The sequence below is a fragment of the Mustelus asterias genome, chromosome 6 (genome assembly GCF_964213995.1).
Source record: "Mustelus asterias chromosome 6, sMusAst1.hap1.1, whole genome shotgun sequence".
Lineage (NCBI taxonomy): Eukaryota > Metazoa > Chordata > Chondrichthyes > Carcharhiniformes > Triakidae > Mustelus > Mustelus asterias.
This window is the reverse complement of record NC_135806.1, coordinates 61,163,075-61,187,456: the sequence shown is the minus strand read 5'-3', so window position 1 is coordinate 61,187,456 and position 24,382 is coordinate 61,163,075. Positions and strand designations below refer to the sequence as shown.

Genomic DNA, 24,382 nt, shown 5'->3' with positions numbered 1-24,382 from the left:
AAATTATTATTTTTCTTGCAATTAAATTTACTTCATGAGTGTATAAAGATTCCTGCGGTTTTTTTACATTCACCATTTGAAAATTACAGATTTTTATTTGCACTTAATTTAAAGTTATGAAGAAAATCTAACAGTTTAATGGTGCAGCCTGTCAAAAATCTAACCTTGCATCATAGAACAATATGTCACAGGTTCAAAGGTGTTTATATTTTACCTTCTCTACCACTGTTGAAGTTTAAAATACACAATATTAACACTTAAGAGCAATTTCAAATTATTATTTGTAAAATAATTTCTATGCTTTGTTTTAGGATTTAGCCGTCCGTTTGACTGATGACACAGATTCGTTCTTCTTGTATAATCTTACAATCGGTGAAGAAGATTTTCAAAGGTGGATAATAAATTCTATAACTAATATTTGATAGAACAAGTATAAATTAACTGAGCCTGTTTGTTTGTTTTTGACATGGCTTGGCATAGTTTAGTTAGAAGCAATCCAAGAATGCATTGTCGAACTTTACTTATGTGTTACAACTATTTATACCTGTTCTGAAATTCTGCAAGAAAATAATCAAGACACGGATATTAATTGAATAAATAGCAGTACGTGATGTATCTTAACTAAAGGTTGTTTAATATTTATCTAAATCCTAAATATGTAATGATTATTGGTAACAAAAACAAAAAAAGCTCAGATGCAGGAGTGATACCAGATGCTCAGAAAAGACTAGTCGCAGGAGCATGTGAAACTAACTGGAGAAAACAAAGAGAGAAAATAAACTTGCGAATACCAGGAAGTTATCTCCACCTGATTATCCAAAGAAGTTGAAATCTTGAATGACCAAGAAAATGCAGAGAGTGGCACCATGTTAAGGAGGAGTGCAAAACTATTTCTACAGTTTGTATTCGGCACTTCCAAGTATTTTTCATTTTATAAACAATAGCTCACTATATACTTCTACGACAAAATTCAGATTCTTGTGCCAAATTCATTATGGTAAAATATTCCAGGTTTCATCAGACATGAGATGGATCATGGGATAATTCAAAAACTCCAAGTTTTTGCTGTGGTTCAGTTTGCATGCTTACTGACTTTTTAATTTACCTCGTCTGATTTGTGCATTCTTTATCTTTTTATTCAGGCTAGCAAAGTTAATTGGATAATTGCTGCTTTACTTGTTTTTTTTTAAATTTGTCAACCTTTTAAAGGAAGTACCTGGCTTTATTTGGGTCATCTAATGTTAAACTACAATAATAATGCTCTTCTGACTGTTACAAATTAACTTTGGGATCATTTGAAAGTGGTGGTTGTCATTTTCTAAATTTCAGGTTGACATCAACTTGTGAAATATCGTTATTTGTAAGGCTATCACTAAGACGGATGGCACAGTGGTTAGCACTGCTGCCTCACAGCGCCAGGGACTTAGGTTTGATTCCTGGCTTGGGTCACTATCTGTGCAGAGTTTGCATGTTCTCCCGGTATCTGCGTGTGTTTCCTCAGGGTGCTTCAGTTTCCTCCCACAGTCCAAAGATGTACGGGTTAAGTGGATTGGCCATGTAAATTTGCCCCTTAGTGTCAGGGGGACTAGCTAGGGTAAATGCATGGGGTTATGGGGATAGGGCCTGGGTGGGATTGTGGTCGGTGCTGACTCAATGCATTGCAGGATTCTATAAGACAATGGCCTGGCTTTTGCGCCAAGGAATACCACTTGACATTCACTATTCCAACAGCTGCCCAGAGTTGTCACAGGCTTTCAAACATAGACTTGCCCTCATTGGAAGCCTGATCCAAGCTGTGCCCTATACAGGGGAGTATTATGATATTTGTGAGCATGGCAAGCAACAGCAATGCTCTTCAACCAATTGAATTGAAGACTGTCAGGAATTACAAATTAACTATAAATTTTGTTCAAAAAAAATAAAGATTGGGAAAGGAAGGTGAGGTTTAGAGAGATTTTAAAAAATAGTTTCTATTTTTAAATAAATTGCCAATGCTGACTATTAAAGGACTGAGACTCCACATTTGTAAAATTAACTGATCAGATCCAATCGGGTTGTTTGGTAGTTATTCTATGTTATTACAAATTCATTTATACATAAATGCACCAGCCTTAAACTTTTCTGGCATGTTTAGTGGATAAATACTGCAATTTCAATTATTGAGGTTTAATTCATAACATAGTCTGTGGAGGAGCAGGATAGCTTGGATGGCAACTTCGGGGATTTCTGAATTTATTTGCACGCATGCAGACTCTGGAAACTACTGTCAGATTTGATCCATAATAATGGTGACTGCTAGTTGCCTCACCTTTTTTTCCAAAGCAAATTCTGGATTATTAGGTGTGTCACAATTCTGGTGCCTTTCGTTCTCTTGGGAGTTATCTGAGTGAATCACTGGTGAGAAGACGCTTCATGACACTTAAAAGCCCATATGTTGCTTCATTAGGGACTATGGACATACAGATTCTGAGTATTCTGAAATATTTATGTTGAACTCAACAGCTAAATTCCTCCAGCATTATACATGTTGTGTGTATGTGTACTGTCAATTTTTACTGCCGCTATAGCTTCCTTCTTTCTTGTGCCTATGTTTTCTTAAGCTCAAATTAAAAATTTAATCTAATGTCTTTCCCTTGGGTGAAAAAAGACTAATTAGTTAGTGTAAAATCTCTACTGTACCCTGTACAATTGGTGACAGAAGAGTAGAGTGTTAACATGAGGCAAGCACAACTTCTTGTGGAGCTGCTCTGGAAGCTTCCATTTATGTCCAACATGAATGTTGATGGCAAACCTAAATTACATTTTTTTTTTAAAAACTTAACATTTAGTATGACTTCCCTATCCCTTTGAAGACCTTTCCTATTACTTCACATGGCACAGAATTGTCACTAGGTAGCAAGTAAATAGTTTCATGAGAAATAATGAGCAAAATCTGTTCCAGTTCTAGAGGCAAGCTTCAACACATTTTATAGTTTTGTTTGAATAATTCTTTCTTTTTGCTAGAAAATACATTTGAGAATGGGAGCTGCTATATATTTTCTTCCCTTAACTTCAATTTCTTCCTGACAACATTGAGGGAAGTTGAGAATCCATAGGAAATAATAGTTTGGGCAATTTCAAACTAATCCAGTTTTGTGCATTCATTATTGTTACAGTTGTACAGAATCTTAGCTATGCCATATGTTCTGGCCTCCATATTTAAGAAAAGATTATTAGACACTGGATAGTGTGCAAAAAAAATACAAAGATGGTACCAGAACTGTGAGGTTGAAACTATCAGAAAAGTCTGAGCAAAATAGGACTCCTGTTTTCTAGAGAAAAAAGGCCAAGAGATAACCTCACAGTGGTATTTAAGATTATGAAAGGGTTTGATAGAATAGATGTTTATACTTTGCGATTCCAAAGCTAAGGTGCATAATAGAAGATTTTTAACCAATAAATTCAATTAAAAAATTTAGTAGAAATGTTTTACTCAAAGTGGTGAGAATAAGGAACTCGTAACCATATGGGATAATTGAGACACATGGCATAGATGTACCTAAGGAAATGCTAAGATTAGTACTCGAGAAGAAAAGGAAATAGAATGTTGAAAAGTTGTGTTATGAAATCCATTTTTTCTTGTGTCCTTATGTGCTAAGTCAGCAGACTATGGAGGTTGTAACATTTAAGACATATGATGTCCTACTACTTGTTCCATTTGTTCCTGCCTAGTAACAAGAGTGGGACCTTGGAGTGTTTAGATCAGTCATCACTGGCTCAGTTCAAGAGTCAGTGAACAGTCGGTTTGGGTCAGGCAATTAATCAGTTTTAATCCAAGGAGGAGTGTCTCAGGGAGGGAGACATGGAGAGGTCCCATAGGAAGATAAGGGACAAAGACGAGGCCCAGTTAAGAAAAAGGGGAACAGCAAAACAGGCACCAATAGAAAAATAAATGCAGGGAACAGACTTGAAGTGAAGTGGGTTGGGAGAAGCCCTGGTAATCAAAGAGGGCTCTGAAGAAACCCTGAAGATCCAAGAAGGCAGCCAGGTGTTGGTGACTCGGTGCTGCATACTGTTGGGGCAAATGTACCCTTTTGTGTACTGCTCGACGTGGCCTAAGATCTGATATCGTCCTTGTAAGTTGATGCGTGAGTATACTTGGGCACCCAGGGGAATGGAATCTCAAAAGGTAAAGTTCAAAACCTTGCGAGGTTGGCCATCCTTGAAACCATCTAAATTGGAGTGTAATTTGGGGAGAATTCTGAGGCAAGACCTTCACATGTGGAGATTAGAAACCCTTATGGAGAGAGCCAAAGTTTCAGTGAGATTGCTGACTCAGTGGGTTGTTAAGAAATCCATGGAATCTGTTTTGGTCACATTTAGCATTTATCGTGTGGTGTGTTTGATGATGATTGGTTTGATAATTCACACCTACCTCACGTTGGAGTATATAACAGTTACTGTAAATTGTTTTATGTTTCTGAACTTGTATAGTAAAGTTTATTTTTGTTTGTTCAAAACCCATGGTATTATGTGGCTTTCTTAGTAAATGTCTTGGATCTCAAACTTTGACTACTTTAAACAAAACATTATTGGTCCATTTCTGGATCTCACCAACAACTTGGGGACTGGTTAAAGAACATAACAGGTGGATTGAGTAAAATGGGAGGAGGCTCAAGTGCAACATCAGTATCTGTTTCTGTTAGGCCAGATGGTCTGGTTTTGTGCCGGAAATACACTACAATCTAACTATTTAATTTTACAGTTTAAAGAATCAGCAAGGACTGCTTGTAGAATTTTCTGCTTTTCCTCAGCGATTCATCGAGCTTTTAGACCAATGTATCCGAGAACAAAACAAAGAGGTGCCAAGGTGGGTTTGTATTTCAATGCTATTTGAAGAGAAGTATGAAATACTGTTGATTTCACTCCTAGGAGTTGTCTGCACCCTTGGATGTATAGTTTTGTGGAAATCAAACTTTTTCAACCTTGAATTGTAAAGATCAAGGGAGTTTCCTATTGTATTAAATAAGTACATTTTGAACAGGATCTGCACATCTATTGGATTTGAGTCATTCATCCTGTTGTTTCCAGCAAACCATTGTTGTTTGGATTTCAATCACTGATCAGATTGTTGCTTCGTTATTCAATTTTAGATCAAACAATATCTTGATTTCAACATTCTTTGTTTTCACCTATCTCTCTCATCTCCCCCAGCCTGCGCTCCTGTAATTCTGGCCTTTGGAGCATCCCTAGTATTAATTGCTCTACCATTGGGAGCTGTGGTTTCAGACTCCACCGGCGAGACCAAGTCCATGGGGAGCACGTCTATTTCTCGCCGGTGAGAACCTTTCCCGTTGAGGTCATAAAAGCAGGCGAGCCAGGACGATTGAGCGCCGGGCTTGCTAATGACATGTAAATGCTTCTTTAAATTTCGATAAATTAACCTGCCTCTTGCCCATTTCCGACGAGAGGCTGACCGCGTCGCGCCCGAAAACGGGAGCAACGCAGTGGTAAAATCGCCCCCTCTGTCTCCAACCAAACTTGGTCATCTGATCTAATATCTCCTTATGTGACTCAGTGTCATATTTTGGTTACTCCTGTGAAGTTCCTTGGCACATTTTATTATGTCAAACACACTATATAATTTTACACCGTATAATAATAATTTGTTTATTATCAGTTCTAGCAGATTGCTTTGAGGGAGGATGGGGAGAAATCAATTCTGTGCCATTCATTTTTTCCACCTATCTACGACAAAGTGACCTTAAAAACTTGAATTACTAGAGCTTTACCTTATATTTTGACTTGTAGCAATAAAGGGTTCCATCTGGTTTGTCAACTTTTCGGCCACAATTAGGAATATCAGAAACTAAATATCCCCTGTCATTTGGGCATTGTATTATCCAGACTGAAATTATCTTTGATTGGGATTAATCACTGAAAAGGCAGCCTTGAAGCATGGATTTATTTGGAACTGTTTGCTGTTGGAGAATTAAATTGTGAAAAAATTCAATGCAGTAAGCTCTTCAGCTGTGTGGATGAAGGTGTGTGATAGTAGAAGTCCACAGGAGCAGAAATTTGATACAAAATACTTGCGTCACCTTGCCAACAAATTGCATATATGGAGTGTATTGTAAAATAAATTCCTACTTTGTTCGTATTAAACCAAGGCCCCATCTCCCCTCCCAGGTGGACATAAAATATCCCATGGCAAAAGACTAGAGAAGTTCTCTCATATCCTAACCAACATTTATCCCTCAGCCAACACCACTTCAGATTATCTGGTCATTTATCTCACTCTGTTTGTGGGACCTTGCTGTGCGCAAATTGTTGTAATGCAGAAAAAAGGAGCAAATAGTGACTAGACATCAAAAGTCCTCAATTGGTGGTTGAGGTTATAGAAGGCGCTATATAAATGAAAGTTTGTTCTTTCTAATTGCATTCTATAAATTCCTGATTTAAAATGCTTCCTATTGTTGATTTTTATTTCCATAGGTTTATGCTTCAATTAGTAACTCAGTATCCGGCATTGGACTGCATACCTGCAAGCTTAGATATAATAGAAACAAATCCATTCAAGCACCTCACCCACCTCTCCTTAAAACTGCTTCCAGGAAATGACAGCGATGTCAAGAAATATTTGGCTATCTGTCTTCAAAACATGAAGGTTAGTTTCTAATGCCCATTTCGTATGGGTATTACGTATAGCCTTAACTATATTCTGGTTAATGCTGTGGTAATGTTTCTCTAAGCTGTGTTATATTAATCTGATATGAATTTATCATTGCAGATAATTTTCTCTTGCTATATTATTTGCAACCTAAGGTACAAATGCTTTATTTCTATTGCAGTCAAATTTATATTCTCATCAAAACATCGATAATCAAAAACATTAGATTTTTTTGAAAAGTCTAGCATTTTATTAGTCAAATATTAATCTAACAACCAAACTTAGCAACATTCTGACAACCCAGTTGCATACAGATGACAAGACAGAGAACAATAAAGTATGTTATCGCCTAAATTTACATCAAAATGAGCTAAATCTAGAGGAAATGAGTTGGTCAGCACTTCCACCCATAGTTGACCTCCATGTTTCTTGCACTGCTCAGAAGCTAAGTAAATTTGGGTTTAGTTGCTGTTTGGATGGGAAACCACCTGGGGATAATGGTTCAACAGGCTTTGTTGACTTCCACAGTGCTGTGTGTCTGATTTCTTTTCTTGGAAACTAAATACAACTAGCTTGATTATTACTTGGATGAGAGACCACCTCAGAAAACAAGTTACTCCAGGATTTCAAAATTTCCAATCCTGTTTTGTTTTCTTGCTGATACTGTCCTATAAAATGACCATTTTATTTAACCTGATATAGTTGTTTTCCTTTTTGCTCTCCTATCCTTATCTCTATACTGAGCCATCCAATCTACCTAGTATGAAATGGACTAATGCGGAGAAACAAGTGGCTGATTAATTCTCTTTTTGTTGATAGCTGGCCATTGATCTGGTACAATTTTATTGCAGAGATCAAAGTTGAATTATTTCCAGAGCCGTACCGCTTCATATCAAACTCGGCTGTTGAGTGATCTCTGACTAAAATAGTAAAATCATATAGCAGGAGTGAAAAGAACTGAGATGGGGAGAAAGTAAGATTAAAAGATCTCTGTACAAGGTTGCTTAATTCAAATGTCAATACTAACTTTAATGATGGGACAAAATGACATCCTCAAAGTGTGTTTTAAATGATATTTAAAGTCCAGAGCTATGAGCAATATTGACGATTAACTTAAATTACAATTTAGAAACTCTCTAATTGTCAAATTAACTAATTTAAACAGTTATTTTATTTTTCAGATAGAAAATAATTCACTACAGGAAAGGTTGCATAGAACAGAAGAAGACCTAGCAAAAAGACTAAGCATCACTCAACAGGTTTGTAAATAAAGACCTTGATTAAAAAATAGTGGCAGCATGAACTGAAACACTAGCATGCATTGCTATGAGTCGGAAGTATGAAGATTATTTGCCCTACTCACCTGAGTTGTCAGAGTTTCTCTTTCACAACATAACTTTTTAAAAATTTTCTTTGGCCTGTCTAGTGTAGGCTGCTTGGTCTACCTCAGTGGCCATTTTTGGTGAGCTGGCAGCCTCCAGGAGGCTAGGGGGTGTATAGCCATCCTGAACAGGATGGCAACCCCAGGAGCAGCACAACCTGGGCTTATTCCTGTTGGACTTTGCAAGAGTGAGCGGTGACTTGATTACAGTTTGTGGGGATCCTGAATGGTGCTGGCGGGGTGGACATAGAGGGGATGTTTCCTCTTATGGGTGAGTCCAGAACTAGTGGGGGTCACAGAGTTGAGATTTTTCCCTTTTTCGCAGAGAAGGAGGAGGGCTGCTCTCTGCCTTAGAAGGTGGTGAAGGCAGGGTCATTGAATATTTTTGGGCTGGAGGTAGATAGATTCTTGTTGGCGCAGGTCAAGCAAGGGCTGTCAGGGGTGGATGGGAAGTGCTTAATTCGAAACACAGGCAGAGCAACCATGATCTTATCAGGTGGCGGAGCAGGCTCGAGGGGCTGAATGGCCTATTTCTGTTCTTATGTTTGTATGTAACTTCACATTTTCCCAACAGTATACTCCATCTGTCAAAATGTTGCCAATTCAATTAAAGAGACTACAAAGGGATTGTAAACAGGTTGTGTCCTCTTGATAACCTATTTTCCTACCTATCTTTGCATCATCAGAAAATGCAGCTCGAGTACGTTCAATCCCTTCACCCAAGCCATTAATATGCACTGTTAATTGTTGAGGCCCCAACACCATTTGCCTGTGGAACCCCACATGGGCAGGCTGTCCCTTTGCCGATCCCTTGCATAGCCCCAAACATGTATGAATGAGATGGTAGAGAACCACTCAGGCCAGGCAATGTCTGCAGAGGACGGACATCTTTGGATTGTGGCAGCCTTAAGGCTCCATGACCTATTGTTTCTTTAATTCATTCATGGGACATGAGCATCACTGGCTGGCCAGCATTTATTGCCCATCCCTAGTTGCCCTTGAAAGGCAGTTGAGAGTCAACCACATTGCTGTGGCTCTAGAGTCACATGTAGGCCAGACCGAGTTAGGATGGCAGATTTCTTTCCCTAAAGGACATTAGTGAACCAGATGGGTTTTTATGATAATTGACAATGGTTTCATGGTAATCACGAGATTATTAATTCCAAATTTGTTTTTAAATTGAATTTGAATTCCACCCCCTCTCATGGTGGGATTCAAACCTGGGTCCCCAGAACATTAGCTGAGTTTCTGGATTAATAGTCTAATGATGCCACTAAGCCGTTGCAATAGTCATCAATGCCAAAACGTTGGCCCTGTTTTTTTTCTATCTGTGGGTGCTGCAGAATATCACTGAGCACCTCCAGCACACTGCCTCTCCTCATTACTTCCCTCTGGCCTGGTCTTTTTTCCAAGCATCCTTAAACCTGTGTCCTCTCTTTTTTCAATTATTGGAAATATGTCTGTGTGGGTTTCCTCCGGGTACTCCGGTTTCCTCCCACAGTCCAAAGATGTGCAGGTTAGATTGATTGACCATGCTAAATTGCCCCTTAGGGTCCCAGGATGTGTGAGTTAGTGGGGTTAGCGAGATAAATACGTGGGGTTGTGAGCATAGGGCCTGGATAGGATGCACTGTCAGAGTCGGTGCAGACTCGATGGGCCTATAATTCATCTTATACATTTGAGGGATTTGAGCATTACTGGCTGGGCCAACATTGTTGTCCATCTCTAATTGCCCCTTGAGAAGGTGATGGTGAGCTGCTTTCTTGAATCGCTGCAGTCCCTGTGGTGTAGTTACACCCACAGTGCTGTTGGGGAGAGGGAGTTCCAGAATTTTGACCCAGCGACAGTGAAGGAATGGTCCATTATATTTCCAAGAGAGTAGATTGGAAAGGTTGGGACTTTTCTCCTTGGAGAGACAAAGACTGAGAGGAAATTTGATGGAGATGTTCAAAATCATGAGGGGCTGGGCAGAGTACATAAGGAAAAACCGTTCCCACTTGTAAAAGGATAGAAAACGAGAGGGCATAGATTTAAAGTGAAGAAACAAATGTGTTGTGAGAAAAATCTTTCACACAAGTGGTTCGGGCCAAATGCACTGCTGGAAGTGTGGCAGAGGCATATTCAATCACATTCAAGAGGGCATTAGATAATTATTTGAAGAGAAACATTGTGCAGAGGTATGGGGAAAGGCAGGGGAATCTGATGCTCGTATGTACAGTTAGTGTAGACAACAATGGGCCAAATTGCGGCCTCCTGTGTCGTAATGATTCTCTGATTCTGTGATACTGTTTACGCAGAAAATTTCGACCTAATTTTCTCTTTATTCAGTTACAAAATAATTCAACCAAAAGGACATTTTATTACTCCAATTTGCACTTCTTTGTTTTGGAGAACCTGTACTTATTGCTGAATTTTCATATTTAGACCTTGGCAGAAAAAAGTAAAGAACTGGACAGGTTACGTAATGAATGGGCAGCACAAACAAATTTGATCGCAAACAAGCACAGCCAGGAAGTTACCACAGAACGGGAGAAGGCCTTGCAGGTGAGAAAATATACAAATTCCTTACAGGATTGTAAAGTTGGAAGTTGAATGTAAAATGACATATAAAAGTTTGGGTAAAAAAAGAATTAGCATTTTATACGGTACCTTATCCACATCCTCTGCATGTTACAAAGTAGCTTTGAGTCAGTTGATCACCGTTTAAAGTTGATTCACTTAGTTAAACATAGCAGTAAATGTGCACACAGCATGTGAAAGACTGATCAGTTTGTTTGTTAGTACTTGCTAAAAGAGGAATGCTAGCCTTGATGTGTGCTCTTTAAATAGTGTTAGGGGATCTATTATGCTCACCTTGGTTAGTTTATCTTATCTGAAGCATAGCACCTCTAGACAGTGCAGCATGCCTTTAATACAACACCGGAGTGCTATAGATCAAGTGCTGAAACCTGTAGTGAGAGTGGAAATTGCAACCTTCCAATTCTGAGGATTGCAGCAAGTTGAACCAAGCTGGCATTGGGATATAAATGGTGCATGTCATAGAAATGCCAAAGTACAGAGTCTGCTGCTTGGAGTTGTCTAGGAATCTGCTATTATAACAATCTTGAAAAGATATGCAAATGTATCGATAATGCCTGTTATCATAGAATCCCAACAGTGCAGAAGAGGCCATTCAGCTCATCGAGTCTGCACTGACTCTCCAACGGAGCATCTTACCTAGATGCCACCCTTCCCATATCCCCATAACCCCACATATTTAGCCCACAAGTTCCCCTAACCTACACAAATTGCTGCCACACAATGGCAGGGTCCCTAGTTTCATTCCAGCCTTGGGTGACAGTCTTTGTGGAGTTTGCACATTCTGCCCGTGTCTATATGGTTTCCCCTGGGTGCTGCGGTTTCCTTCCATAATCCAAAGATGTGCAGTTTAGGTGAATTGGCCATGCTAAGTTGCTACTTAGTATCCAAAGATGTGTAGGTTAGATGGATTAGCCATGGTAAATGCACAGGGTTATGGGGATAGGATGGAAGGGAGGGCCTGCGTGGGATGCTCTTTCGGAGACTCTGGATTAATAGTCTAATGATAATACCACTAGGCTATTGCAATAGTCATCAACGCCAAAACGTTGGCCCTGCAGACTTGATGGGCCAAAAGGCCTCTTCTGCACTATAGGGATTGTGTGGTTCTGATGTATTAAATGGACTATCTCAAGTTGGTATTGCTATTCCCTCTCGTTCGTTTAGAAACATTACTTTTTAATCTACTCTTTCCCATCCATCCCCAAACATAGAATCACTGCGGATAGTTGGGAACCTGTCTCGGGGGCAGGGAATTCATATGGTGTTCGTGTAAGTTGAAATGAATAGGGTTGGGAAGCATTTTCCGATCAGGGCCAGTGTGATCTCCTGGACTCGTTTCGATCGCCTCAGGGGGTCGGAGAGGAATTTCCCAGATTTTTTTTCCCCATATTGGCCCTGGGGTTTTCACTCTGGGTTTTCGCCTCTCCCTGGAGATCACATGGTCTGGAATGGGGGGGTGGGGGTGAGTTAATAGGTTGTGATGAACAAAGCATCGTAGCTGTGAGGGACAGCTCGGTGGATAGGATATTAGTATGTAGATAGGCTGGAAAATTGGGTGGGGATCCTGGATTCAGGATTCAATCCTGGACCGGGGAGCGGCGCAGGCTTGGAGGGCCGAAGGGCCTGTTCCTGTGCTGTATTGTTCTTTGTACAATACAAAAGGAGGCCATTTGGCCCATCATGTCTGCACCGACCGCAATCCCACCTAGGCCCTATCCCCATAACCCCACCTATTTACCCTGACACTGAGGGGTAATCAACCTAACCCGCACATCTTTGGCGTGTAGGAGGAAACTGGAGCACCCGGAGGAAACTCCGAGGAAACCCACACAGACACAGTGAGAATGTGCAAACTCACCCAAGGCCCGAATTACTGTGAGGCAGCAGTGCTAATCACTGTGCCACTCTAATTATATTCTACCTGTGAATAATTGCACAATGCTGTTGTTGATGTGGAATGGTGAGTTCTGAGTTTTGGCGTATTGTAAAAGTAGCAGCATTTTAGATTTGTGCCACAGCAGTGTTCTTTGTTGGGAACTGAATTGAGAATAACAGTGGATGGATGACATTTTGAGTATTGTATGGATAATTTGAAAAATGAATAATGTAAAAAAGCTTTGACTGTAGGTTTCAATGGAAGGAGAAGCTAGATGGGCCATAGAACCTCCTGTATTGATTTATAAATATCAATTGTCTTGTGCCTTTCTCCCCACACCCAGTCCTAACTGACAAAGAGTCATCTGGACTCAAAATGTCAGCTCTTTTCTCTCCTTACACATGCTGCCAGACCTGCTGAGATTTTCCAGCATTTTCTCTTTTGGTTCCAGTCCTAACTGACTTGATGCTGACTTTACCTCTCCTCCCAGGCTCAAACACAGTACCACCACCAATTGGAGCAGCAGAAAAAGGAGGTGGAGGCAGCACATAATCAAACAGTACAGCAATTGGAAAGCAGGCTCACTGAAATGGAAACGATCAATAAGGATCTCACCGAGAGGAAATACAAATCTGAATCTTCAATACGCGAGTTGAAAGCCAAATTAGCTAGCATGGAAGAGGTTAGGAAACCTTTTTAATAGCTAAAGTTTATACGTGAATGTATTCTCAAAGTTTACATTTTTTAAGAAAAACAAATAGTGATGGAATTACTTTATATAATCATTGCTGTCAAGACCACAGTCCTTTAGTTTTTTTTTATTCATTCGTGGGCATGTGCATTGCTGGCTGACCAGCATTTATTGTCCATTCCTAATTGCCCGAGGGCAGTTGAGAGTCAAGCACATTGCTGTGGCTCTGGAGTCACATGTAGGCCAGACCAGGTATGGATGGCAGATTTCCTTCCCTAAAGGACATCAGTAAACCAGATGGGTTTTTCCGACAATCGACAATAGTTTCATGGTCATTAGTAGATTCTCAGTTCCAGATTTATTTTATTGAATTCGAATTCCACCATCTACCATGGCGGGATTTGAACCTGGGTCCCCAAAACATTAGCTGAGTTTGTAGATTAATTGTCTAGCAATAATACCACTAGGCCATCGCCTCCCCATTGGGCAGATCGCCCAATGGTACTGCAATATAATAGAGTCATAGTGACTGAGAATGTCCAGATTTGATCCTTGGTCTGCAGAGTTAAAAAAGATTAGAACCTACCTTATTTATATGTATATAAAATGTATACACGCAAGCTTTGTTTTCATTTAGTATATTTCCTGTTCAAAATAAAAGTTTAATTGTATGTATGCTGTCTTTGTCGGATGGCATTTAGGAGTGTCAAAGATCAAAACAAGAAGTCCACTCACTGAGGAAAGAAAATACTACACTAGATGCAGAATGCCATGAAAAAGAGAAGCTACTGAATCAGCTGCGAACAAGGACTGCTGTCCTGGAACAAGAAGTCAAAGATAAAGAGCAAGTGGTTGCAAGGACAACAGAAGTCTTTGAAAGTACACAGGAGCACAAGGTAATTCAAAATTGCGTGAAATCTGTTTAAGTTTTCAGTGGATAGATCAAGTAGAAAGATCACACGATACCAGGTTAAACAGGTTTATTTGAAATCACGAGTCTATATATTCTGTGCCTGCGCACCTCGCCCACGTCACCTGACAAAGGAGCAACGCTCTGAATGCTTGTGATTTCAAATAAACCTGTTGGTCTATAACCTGGTGTCGTGTGACCTCTCATCTTGTCCACCCAGTCCAACACCGGTATCTTCACATCATAGTTAACGTTTATTTATCAGTCACAAGTGAGGCTTACATTAATACTGCAATGAAGTTACTGTGAAATTTCCCTAGTCGCCATATTCTGGCGCCTGTTTGGATCAATGCACCTAATCAGCACGTTTTTCAGACTGTGGGAGGAAACCAGAGCACCTGGAGACAACCCACGCAGACACGGGGTGAACGTGCAAACTCTACGCAGAAATTGACCGAGCTGGAATCTAACCCGGGTCCCTGACGCTGTGAGGCAGCAGTGCTAACCACTGTGCCACCCCAGGCAGAGGTGCACATTAAGCTATAATGAGATCTGTTACATGATACCTCAGGACCTACTTAGTGTCCTTAGCCCATCTGTACTCCAGCGCTTTTGAAACGTAACTCTCAGGTACGCAAGTGTAATCTGACCTCCAATAATGATTTAGTTCTGCACAATGACAGTCTATTATTATTTTCATATTTGTAACACAAGTTCTGGTATGCTTCTCCAATAATGTGCTGGTTAAAGCAGGAAGTAGTTCAGAGCCATTCATTCCAGTAATGTCCTAGGGTTACACAATTTTAGCAGGAATGGTGATGGAGTGCAATAGCAAGTTTCAGCATTCATAGACTAGGAATGTGAATATCAATCAGGGTTTCTCATTCCTCATCGTACTCCAAACATTCCAGCTCAATAACTGTGCATCTGTGTATGTGCCTCATATAAAGACAAGATGAGGTTCACCTCTTGTGTTGTCTCCCATGTTGAATAGCCTGCTGTTATTTACTTCAGGTTTACACATGAAGAATATGGAATAGTGACTTGTGGAAAATATAGAGGGCAACTTGTACATGTTTAAGGGCATCCCAGAAAGGATTCAATTTCTGCTCAGAAGGCATAAGACATTAGTAGTAAAGGGCAATAGAGAAAAAGGTTGCTCAGGTACTTTATCTCACAGAATTATCAAGCAATGTAGAAATAATGAAGCCATTCTTGGGCCTTCCCTTTAGATATTTTTCCAAATTTGGGTCATAAAGTCATACGTTATGCTTTCTCAGAAGAAAGTTTAAACTGAATGTTTGTAATAGAAAATGTTGGATTAAAATCAGGTTTACTTAAACGATTTTGGTAGAAGCAAGTGAATACTTAGAATAATAGATGCTTACAACCGCTTTGCAAATTATAATGCCAAAAGAAATAACTGGACTTTGTGGTGTCTCCTCCATGAATATAATCTCGCTGTCTGCATGTGACATGAATCATAGAACATTACAGCACGGAAAGAGATAATTTGGCCAATCAAGTCTGTACCAGCTCTTCGATGAGCAACAGAGTTGGTCCTGCTTCTCATTTTGGTTGTTTTTTTGGCAGTTTTGTTTAAACAGTTGTATCCAGTGTTTCATGTCAGCCGCATGACTGCAGCAACCTGAAAATCCCCTCACAAACTGCACACGAGTTGATCCTTTCAAATTATCACACATGCATGGCCACTCAAAAGAAAATTGGGGTCACCCACTTAAACAAATTGCCAACACGTTCCAAAAATGATAGAGGGAACGTTGGCTGTGTTTAAACATCTGCACTTGGAATCCATCACAGTGACTGTTGATGTGACATCTACATTGCAGGTGCATCTCCTTCCTTGGTGTTTTGGGTTTAGATAACCTGTGATCTTTGTTTAACACCAGCTTGATCATACCTTTTGAGAGAGCTCCAGAAGGGCAGACGTGACCAGAGTATCTCTGATTTTAAGTTTTTCAGACATGACTGAAGGTGGAATGAGTTTCTAGTACCTCTCAATTTGTTTATCAAATTGTCAAACCGACCAATAGTCCAGCTTGTCTCTTAAATTCTCCTCTGACCATTTCTTCTCACGGCCTCCAGACTTGTTTATTAAATCTTTATTTTTGTCCCCTTGGCTCCATCTTTCTGACTGAATATCTGTGCCAATGCTATTTGTTTGCTGAGAAGATTAAGTGCATCCTGGGTCAAATGGAAGATGTCTGGGTGTCACACAAAAGCTGCTAGATATTGATGAAATTTCTGTATTTTGTTGACTTTAACTCTAAAATCAAAAGGTTTGCATATTTTGTGCCATTCCCATTATCTCCTTGTTGAATTTATGATGTGCTGTTTTTAGATGTGTTTTTTTAAGTTTATTGTCTCACACGTTTAAATTTAAACAGTAGTAAGATTTTTTGTTATTTCATGGGATGTGCCAAAGTCAGCAAGGCCAGCATTTATTGTCCAGCCCTAATTGCCTTTGAAACTGCCTTTTGAAGCCACTGCAGTCCATCTGGTGCAGGTAGAGAAACAGTGCTGTTAGGAAAGGAATTTCAGGATTTTGACCCCAAAACAGTGAAGGGCAGTGATTTAGTTCCAAGTCAGAATTGATCTGTATCTTGAAGGAGAACTTGGAGGTGGTGGTGTTTGTGCGTCTGCTGTCCTTGTCCATCTTGATACTAGAGGTTGCAGGTTTGGAATGTGTTGTTGAAGGAGCCTTGGCGAGTTGCTGCAGTGTATCTTGTAAAGTAAACACTGCTGCCACTGTGTGTTGGTGGTGGTTGAGGGAGTCCATGTTTAAATTGGTGAGTGGAATGCTGATCAATTGAGTTGCCTTGTCTTGGATGGTGTTGAGCTTCTTGAGTGTTGTTGGAGCCACACTCACCCAGGTAATTGTAGAGTAATCAATCAGACTCCTAACATGCTTTGAGGAGTCAAGAGGTAAGTTAATCACCTCTAAGTTCCTAGCCTCCAACCTACTCTTGTAGTCACAGTATTTATATGGTGGTCCAGTACAGTTCCTCCTCGATGGTAATCCCCAGTATGTTGATAGTGGAGGATTCTGCGATGGTAATACCATTGAATGTCAAGTGGAAATTGTTTTCTCTCTCGTTGGCGATGAACATTGCCCCACATTGTGTGGCATGAATATTACTTGCCACTTAATCCAAGCTTGAATGTTTTCTAGTTATTGCTGCATATTGGTGCAGACTGATTCAGTATCTGGGGAGTTGTAAATAGTATTGAAGATTGCAATTGTCAGTGACCATCCCCACATTATGGAAGGAAGGCCATTGATGAAGTAGCTAAAGATGGTTGGGCTAGGACACTATCCTAAAGAACTCTTGCAGGAATGTCCTAGGATTGAGGCGATTAGATTTCAACAGCCACAGCCATCTTCCTTTGTGCTAGGTATGACTGTAACCAGTAGCGTTTTCCCCCTTGATTCCCTTTGACTTCAATTTTGCCAGCGTCCCTGATGCTGGATTTGATCAAATGCTGCCTTGATGTCAAGGGTAGTAACTCTCACTTCAGGTCCTGAGTTCAGATCTTTTGTCCATGTTTGGACCAAGGCTGTAATGAGGTCAGGAGCTGAATGATCCTGATAGAAATGAAACTGAGCATTAGTGAACAGATTATTGCCATTTAAGTGCTGCTTTATAGAACTGTCAATGACACCTTCCATCACTTCTCTGATTGCAAGGAGGCTTGTGCGGTGATAATTTGCCATGTTGGATTTTTTTTATTTGATCAGGGGATGTGGGTGCTGCTGGCTGGGCCAGCATTTATTGCCCATCCCTCATTGCCTTTGTACCTGGTGTTGTGAGACTTCTTACTGTGCCTTTGTACTTAGCAACTTGCTAGGCCATTTCAGAGGACATTTTAAGAGTTGATCATATTGCTGTGGATTTGGAGTCAGACCAGGTAAAGGACATTAGTAAACCGAATTGTTTTTTACGACAATGGTTTTATGCTCATCATTAGACTTTTCATTTCAGGTTTTATTTTTATTGAATTCACCATCTGCTGTGTTGGGATTTGAAACCGGATCCCCAGAGCATTACCCTGGGTGTCTGAATTATTAGTCCAGTGATAATGCCACAATGCCACCGCCTTCCCCTTTTTTGGACAGGACACACAATTTTCCACGTTGTTGGTTAGATGCCAGTATTGTAGCTGTACCATAACAGCTTAGCTCAGGGCATGGCTAGTTTAGAGCACAAGTCTTCAGTACTATTTCCAGGATGTTGTCAGGGCCTTTGCAGTATCCAGTGCCTTCAATTTCTTGATATCATGTGGAGTGAATTGAATTTGATGAAGATTAGCATCTGTGATGCTGGGGATCTCAAAAGGAAGCTGAGATTAATCATCCACTCAGCACTTCTGGCTGAAGATGGTTGCAAATGCTTTAGACATGCCTTTTGCATTGATGTGCTGTAGTCCTCCATGATTGAGGATAGGGATTTTTGTGAAGCATTATCCTCCAGTTAGTTGTTTAATTGTCCACCACCATTCATGACTGGCTGTGGCAGGTCTGCAAAGCTGTGACCTGATCTGTTACTTGCAGGATTGCTTAGCTCTGCCTATCACATGCTACTTCTGCTGTTTGGTATGAAAGTCAACCTGTGTTGTAACTTTATCAAATTGACACCTCAGCACCAGGCATACCTAAAACTGCTTCTGGCATGCATTAGTGCACTTTTCATTGAACAAGGATTGATCCTTTGACTAGCTGGTAATGGTAGCGTGAGGAATATGCCAGGTAATGAGGTTACAGATTGTAGTTGAATACAATTATGCTGTTGCTGAAGTCCACAAGGCCTCACAGATGAGCTGCTCTGAATCTGTCCCATTTAGCATGGTGAATATGTCACACAACAATAGAGAGTCTGCTCATTGTGAAGACAGAATTGTGTCTTCGCCAGGACTGAGATGGTCACTCCTGCCTACACTGACATGATGTGGAGATGCTGGCGTTGGACTGGGGTAAGCACAGTCTTACAACACCAGGTTAAAGTCCAACAGGTTTATTTGGTAGCACAAGCCACTAGCTTTCGGAGTGCTGCCCCTTCATCAGGTGAATGGGAGTTCTGTTCACAAACAGGGCATGTGAAGACACAAACTCAATTTACAAAATAATGATTGGAATGCGAGTCTTTACAGGTAATCAAGTCTTAAAGGTACAGAGAATGTGAGTGGAAAGAGCGTTAAGCACAGGTTAAAGAGATGTGTATTGTCTCCAGACAGGACAGCCAGTGAGATTTTGCAAGCCCAGGCAAGTCGTGGGGGTTACAGATAGTGTGACATGAGCCCAAGATCCCGGTTGAGGCCATCCTCATGTGTGCGGAACTTGGCTATCACTCTCTGCTCAGCGATTCTGCGTGTCGTGTGTCGTGAAGGCTGCCTTGGAGAACGCTTACCTGAGGCTCAGAGGCAGAATGCCCGTGACTGCTAAAGTGTTCCCCAACAGGAAGAGAACACTCCTGCCTGGTGATTGTTGAGCGGTGTTCATTCATCCATTGTCGTAGTGTCTGCATGGTCTCCCCAATGTACCATGCCTCAGGACATCCTTTCCCGCAGCGTATTGGGTAGACAACGTTGGCCGAGTTGCAAAATCTCACCAACTGTCCTGACTGGAGACAATACACATCTCTTTAACCTGTGCTTACCCCTCTCTCCACTCACATTGTGTGTACCTTTAAGACTTGATTACCTGTAAAGACTCGCATTCCAACCATTATTTTGTAAATTGGGTTTGTGTCTTTATATGCCCTGTTTGGGAACAGAACTCCCACTCACCTGATGAAGGGGCAGCACTCTGAAAGCTTGTGGCTTGTGCTACCAAATAAACCTGTTGGACTTTATCCTGGCGTTGTGAGACTTCTTACTATACTGACATGGTCAGAGGCACCTGAGACACAAGGACAAGTTCTTGTGGGTTTTTCCCTCGTCAGTTCCCTGACCCCGTTCTGTGTCATTGCCACCCTCAGGGCTTCCTCCAAGTGATGCACAGCATAGAGGATCTGAGGTAGAACTGTAGGTGGTAATCAACAAGAGGGTTTATTGGTAATCAACAAGAGGGTTTATTGCCCACGTTTGACCTGATGCCCATAAGACTTCATGGTACCTGGAGTCAAAGTTGAGGACTACCTCCTGATTATGGCACTGTGCAGCCATCTGTGGTAGGTCTGTGCTGCTGGTGGTTCAGGACATACCCTACAGCCAATGTGCCCAACATCACCATCACTATCCTTGGGTATGATTCAGTGAGTATGACTATGGCAAGCTGTTGCTTGACTAGTCTGTGGGACAGCTCTCTCAGTTTTGGCCGTCGTTCCCAGATGTTCATAAGGAGGACTTTGGCACATCCATCCTGTCGATCCTGCATTGTTGTTTCTGGAGCCGAAGTTGATGCCACAACTTGATGGTCTGTCCAATGTTATTCCTCTTTGACTTCTCTGTAGTGGTTTAGTACAGCTCGGGCCACTTCAGTGAGCAGTCAAGAGTCAACTACATTACTGTGGGTCTCAAGTCACATGTCAGCTAGAGACCAAGTAAGGGTGGCATTAGTGAACCAGATAGGTTTTTATGACAATTGATAGTTTCATGGCACCATTACTGAGACTAGCTTTCGATTCCAGATAATCAGTGGAATTTATTAATTATTTGAATTTAAATTCCACAAGCTGCCATGGTGGCATTTGACCCTGTGGACCTCTGGATTACTGCTCCATTGACATGACCCCTATGCCACCATCTGACCCTAAAATTATTAAGAGTCGAGGGGGAGATTTTTCAAAATGCTACAGGAGTTATTGCTTTGTATGAATGATTCACCATTTATTTGCAGAAAAATCTAGAAGAGAGCCTAGAACAAAAACAGCAACAGATGGGAAAGCTGGAAGCAACTGTGAAGTCTCTTTCAGAAGAATTATTAAAGGTAACCATTTAGACTCTATGTTGTGCTAACAATTACAATCCGGCTACACTTGCCTTAATATTCAACTTGGTTAAATTTATGTAACTAAATATTTTTGGGCTAAAGTAGATTTAAAAAGAATCTTCCTGTTCCTCCCCACCACAAAATCATCTCCCTCTCTTCAAAGCAACAAAATAATGTCATGGTCAGAACTGTTAGGATAAAATCTCCTGACTAGGTGAAAATGGGAAAAAATAAATATAGGATCCAGAAATGGCCTCAAAATCATTATTTTGCAGTGTTTAAATGTACCTCCCTTAAACAGTACATCCTGATGGCCTTGGATATCCATTTTACACAGGTGGAGAGACACATTATAAAACATAAATAAAAATGGGTGTAGACCATATAGCCCTTTTGAACCTGATCTGAATCACTTAATAAGGTCATGGCTGAACTTCTACATTAACATTCCCGCTCTGTTTCCATATTCCATGATTTCCTTAGTGACCATAACTCAATTAATCTCAGCTGATAAGTATATGCAAACTTATCAGCTACCCACCTACAGAAATGCTGGGAAATTGCACTGACATCTAACTAACATGAATGGGGCTTAATTTTAGCAACGGATTAGTAGCTGTTTCTGGCAGCTGTGCAGAATCCAGCTGCAAAACTGGATGGGATGCACAAGGGGAAAAATGTGACATGATGGATTTCCTTCAATTTTTCCAATATGCACCATTTTTATGATGGTAATTGGTTGTCAATGGGCACTTGCCCAAGTAGATTCAGTACAGCAACAGACCTTTTGTGGGTTGTGTTTAATCCACATTTTAGTGAATTCAAAACTGCTGTCATTACAAGTGTTTACTGTCTAGATTTGAATGTTTAAAGATGAATTATGATGTCTGCAAGTCCTTTTGTCGCTCGTCGTTACAATGGTACCTACACTGTGGATGGATTGCTTTTTGAATTCTGTCAAAGTATATTTAAAGCCACAGAGATTTACAGCATGGAAACAGGCCCTTTGACCTAACTTGTCCATGCTGCTGTTTTTTTTTAAACCACTAAGCTAATCCCAATTGCCTGCATTTGGCCAATATCCCTCTATACCCATCTTACTCATGTAACTGTCTAAATGCTTTTTAAAAGACAAAATTGTACCCGCCTCTACTATTACCTCTTGTTCCAGACACTCACCACCCTCTGTGAAAAAATTGCCCCTCTGGACACTTTTGTATCTCTCCCCTCTCACCTTAAACCTATGCCCTCTAATTTTAAACTCCCCTACCTTTGGGAAAAGATATTGGCTATCTAGCTGATCTGTGCCCCTCATTATTTTATAGACCTCTATAAGATCACCCCTCAGCCTTCTACACTCAAGAGAAAAAGCCCCAGTTTATCCAGCCTCTCCTTAAAACTCAAATCATCAAGTCCCAGTAGCATCCTAGTAAATCTTTTCTGCACTCTTTTTAATTTAATAATATCCTTTCTATAATAGGGTGACCAGAACTGTACACAGTATTCCAAGTGTGGCCTTACCAATGTCTTGTACAACTTCAACAAGACGTCCCAACTCCTGTATTCAATGTTTTGACCAATGAAACCAAGCATGCTGAATGCCTTCTTCACCACTCTGTCCACCTTTGACTCCACTTTCAAGCAGCTATGAACATGTACCCCTAGATCTCTTTGTTTTGTAACTCTCCCCAATGCCCTACCATTAACTGAATAAGTCCTGCCTGGTTCAATCTACCAAAATGCATCACCACGCATTTATCTAAATTAAACTCCATCTGTCATTCGTCAGCTCACTGGCCCAATTGATCAAGATCCCGTTGCAATCTTAGATAACCACCTTCACTATCCACTATGCCACCAATCTTGGTATCATCTGCAAACTTACTAACTTGCCTCCTATATTCTCATCCAAATCATTAATATAAATGACAAATAACAGTGGACCCAGCACCGATCCCTGAGGCACACTGCTGGTCACAAGTCTCCAGTTTGAAAAACAACCCTCTACAACCAGAAGCCAATTTTGTATCCATTTAGATACCTCACCCTGGATCCCGTGAGATTTAACCTTATGCAACAACCTACCATGCGGTACCTTGTCAAAGGCCTTGTAGACAACATCAACTGCACTGCCCTCATCTACCTTCTTGGTTACCCCTTCAAAAAACTCAATCAAATTTGTGAGGCATGATTTTCCATTCACAAAGCCATGCTGACTGTCCCTAATCAGTCCTTGCGTCTAAATGCCTGTAGATCCTGTCTTTCAAAATACCTTCCAACAACTTACCCACCACAGATGTGAGGCTCACCGGCCTGTAGTTCCCAGACTTTTCCCTGCAGCCCTTTTTAAACAAAGGCACAATATTTGCCACCCTCCAATCTTCAGGCACCTCACCTGTGACTATCGATGATTCAAATATCTCTGCTAGGGGACCCGCAATTTCCTCCATAGCCTCCCACAATGTCCTGGGATACACTTCATCAGGTCCCGGGGATTTATGTATCTTGAAGCGCTTTAAGACTTCCCGCACCTCTTTCTCTGTAATATGTACACTCCTCAAGACATCACTATTTATTTCCCCCAAGTTCCTTAACATCCATGCTTTTCTCACAGTAAATACTGATGAGAAATATTCATTTAGGATCTCACCCATCTCTTGTGGATCTGCACATAGATGACCTTGTTGATCCTTAACAGGCCCTACTCTCTCCTTTGTTACTCTTTTGCCCTTTATGTATTCGCAGAAGCTTGTTGACCAATTAGGAGCACAAGAAATAGGAGCAGTAGTAGACCATATGGCCCCTTGAGCCTCCTGCATCATTTAGTAAGATCATGGATGATCCTCAATTTCAGCTTCCTATAAGAAAGAGGAAAAATTAACTGATATAAATATTGGTTTCAAACCCACACTGCAGCCTTAATCCAGTGCCTTAAATGACATAGCCAAGACCAAAGCCTAAAATTGAAGCCCTGATATTCATTGCAATACTCCAGCGTCATTACTTTTTTGGCACCAGTTTAAAGTTTTTAAAAAAACATTGTAAGTTGAAATTGTTAATAATGCAAATCTTCACTATTAACAAGCAAATAAGATTTATTAACTTGGGAGACTGTTTGAATTTAATTAACGTGATTATGTTTTGATATAGGCCAATGAAATCATCAAAAAACTGCAGGGGGACATGAAAAAATTGATGGAAAAAATTAGACTGAAAAATAGTGTTACGATGCAACAAGAAAAGCTTCTAGGAGAAAAGACACACTTGCTCCAGAAGGAGCAACAAGAACTAAAAGAAGTTCAACAGTCTCGAAAACAAAAGGAAGAAGAGGTAATGAATCACAAAT

At 40.6% G+C, this 24,382-nt stretch overlaps 1 protein-coding gene across 3 annotated transcripts in view; it reads left to right on the top strand.

The window, feature by feature from the left end:
• Positions 1 to 24,382, top strand: part of LOC144494886 (spindle assembly abnormal protein 6 homolog) — a 69,139-nt gene that overhangs the window by 31,311 nt on the left and 13,446 nt on the right. For 2 of the 3 annotated variants that reach the window (XM_078214397.1, XM_078214395.1), the window contains exons 3-11: positions 312 to 391; positions 4,745 to 4,849; positions 6,475 to 6,646; positions 7,831 to 7,908; positions 10,455 to 10,574; positions 12,977 to 13,168; positions 13,879 to 14,073; positions 20,944 to 21,033; positions 24,187 to 24,366. In XM_078214397.1, coding sequence (XP_078070523.1) covers positions 312 to 391; positions 4,745 to 4,849; positions 6,475 to 6,646; positions 7,831 to 7,908; positions 10,455 to 10,574; positions 12,977 to 13,168; positions 13,879 to 14,073; positions 20,944 to 21,033; positions 24,187 to 24,366 — 1,212 coding nt within the window. The remainder of the gene's footprint in view (positions 1 to 311; positions 392 to 4,744; positions 4,850 to 6,474; positions 6,647 to 7,830; positions 7,909 to 10,454; positions 10,575 to 12,976; positions 13,169 to 13,878; positions 14,074 to 20,943; positions 21,034 to 24,186; positions 24,367 to 24,382) is intronic. The other variant, XM_078214396.1, reaches the window with a different exon arrangement.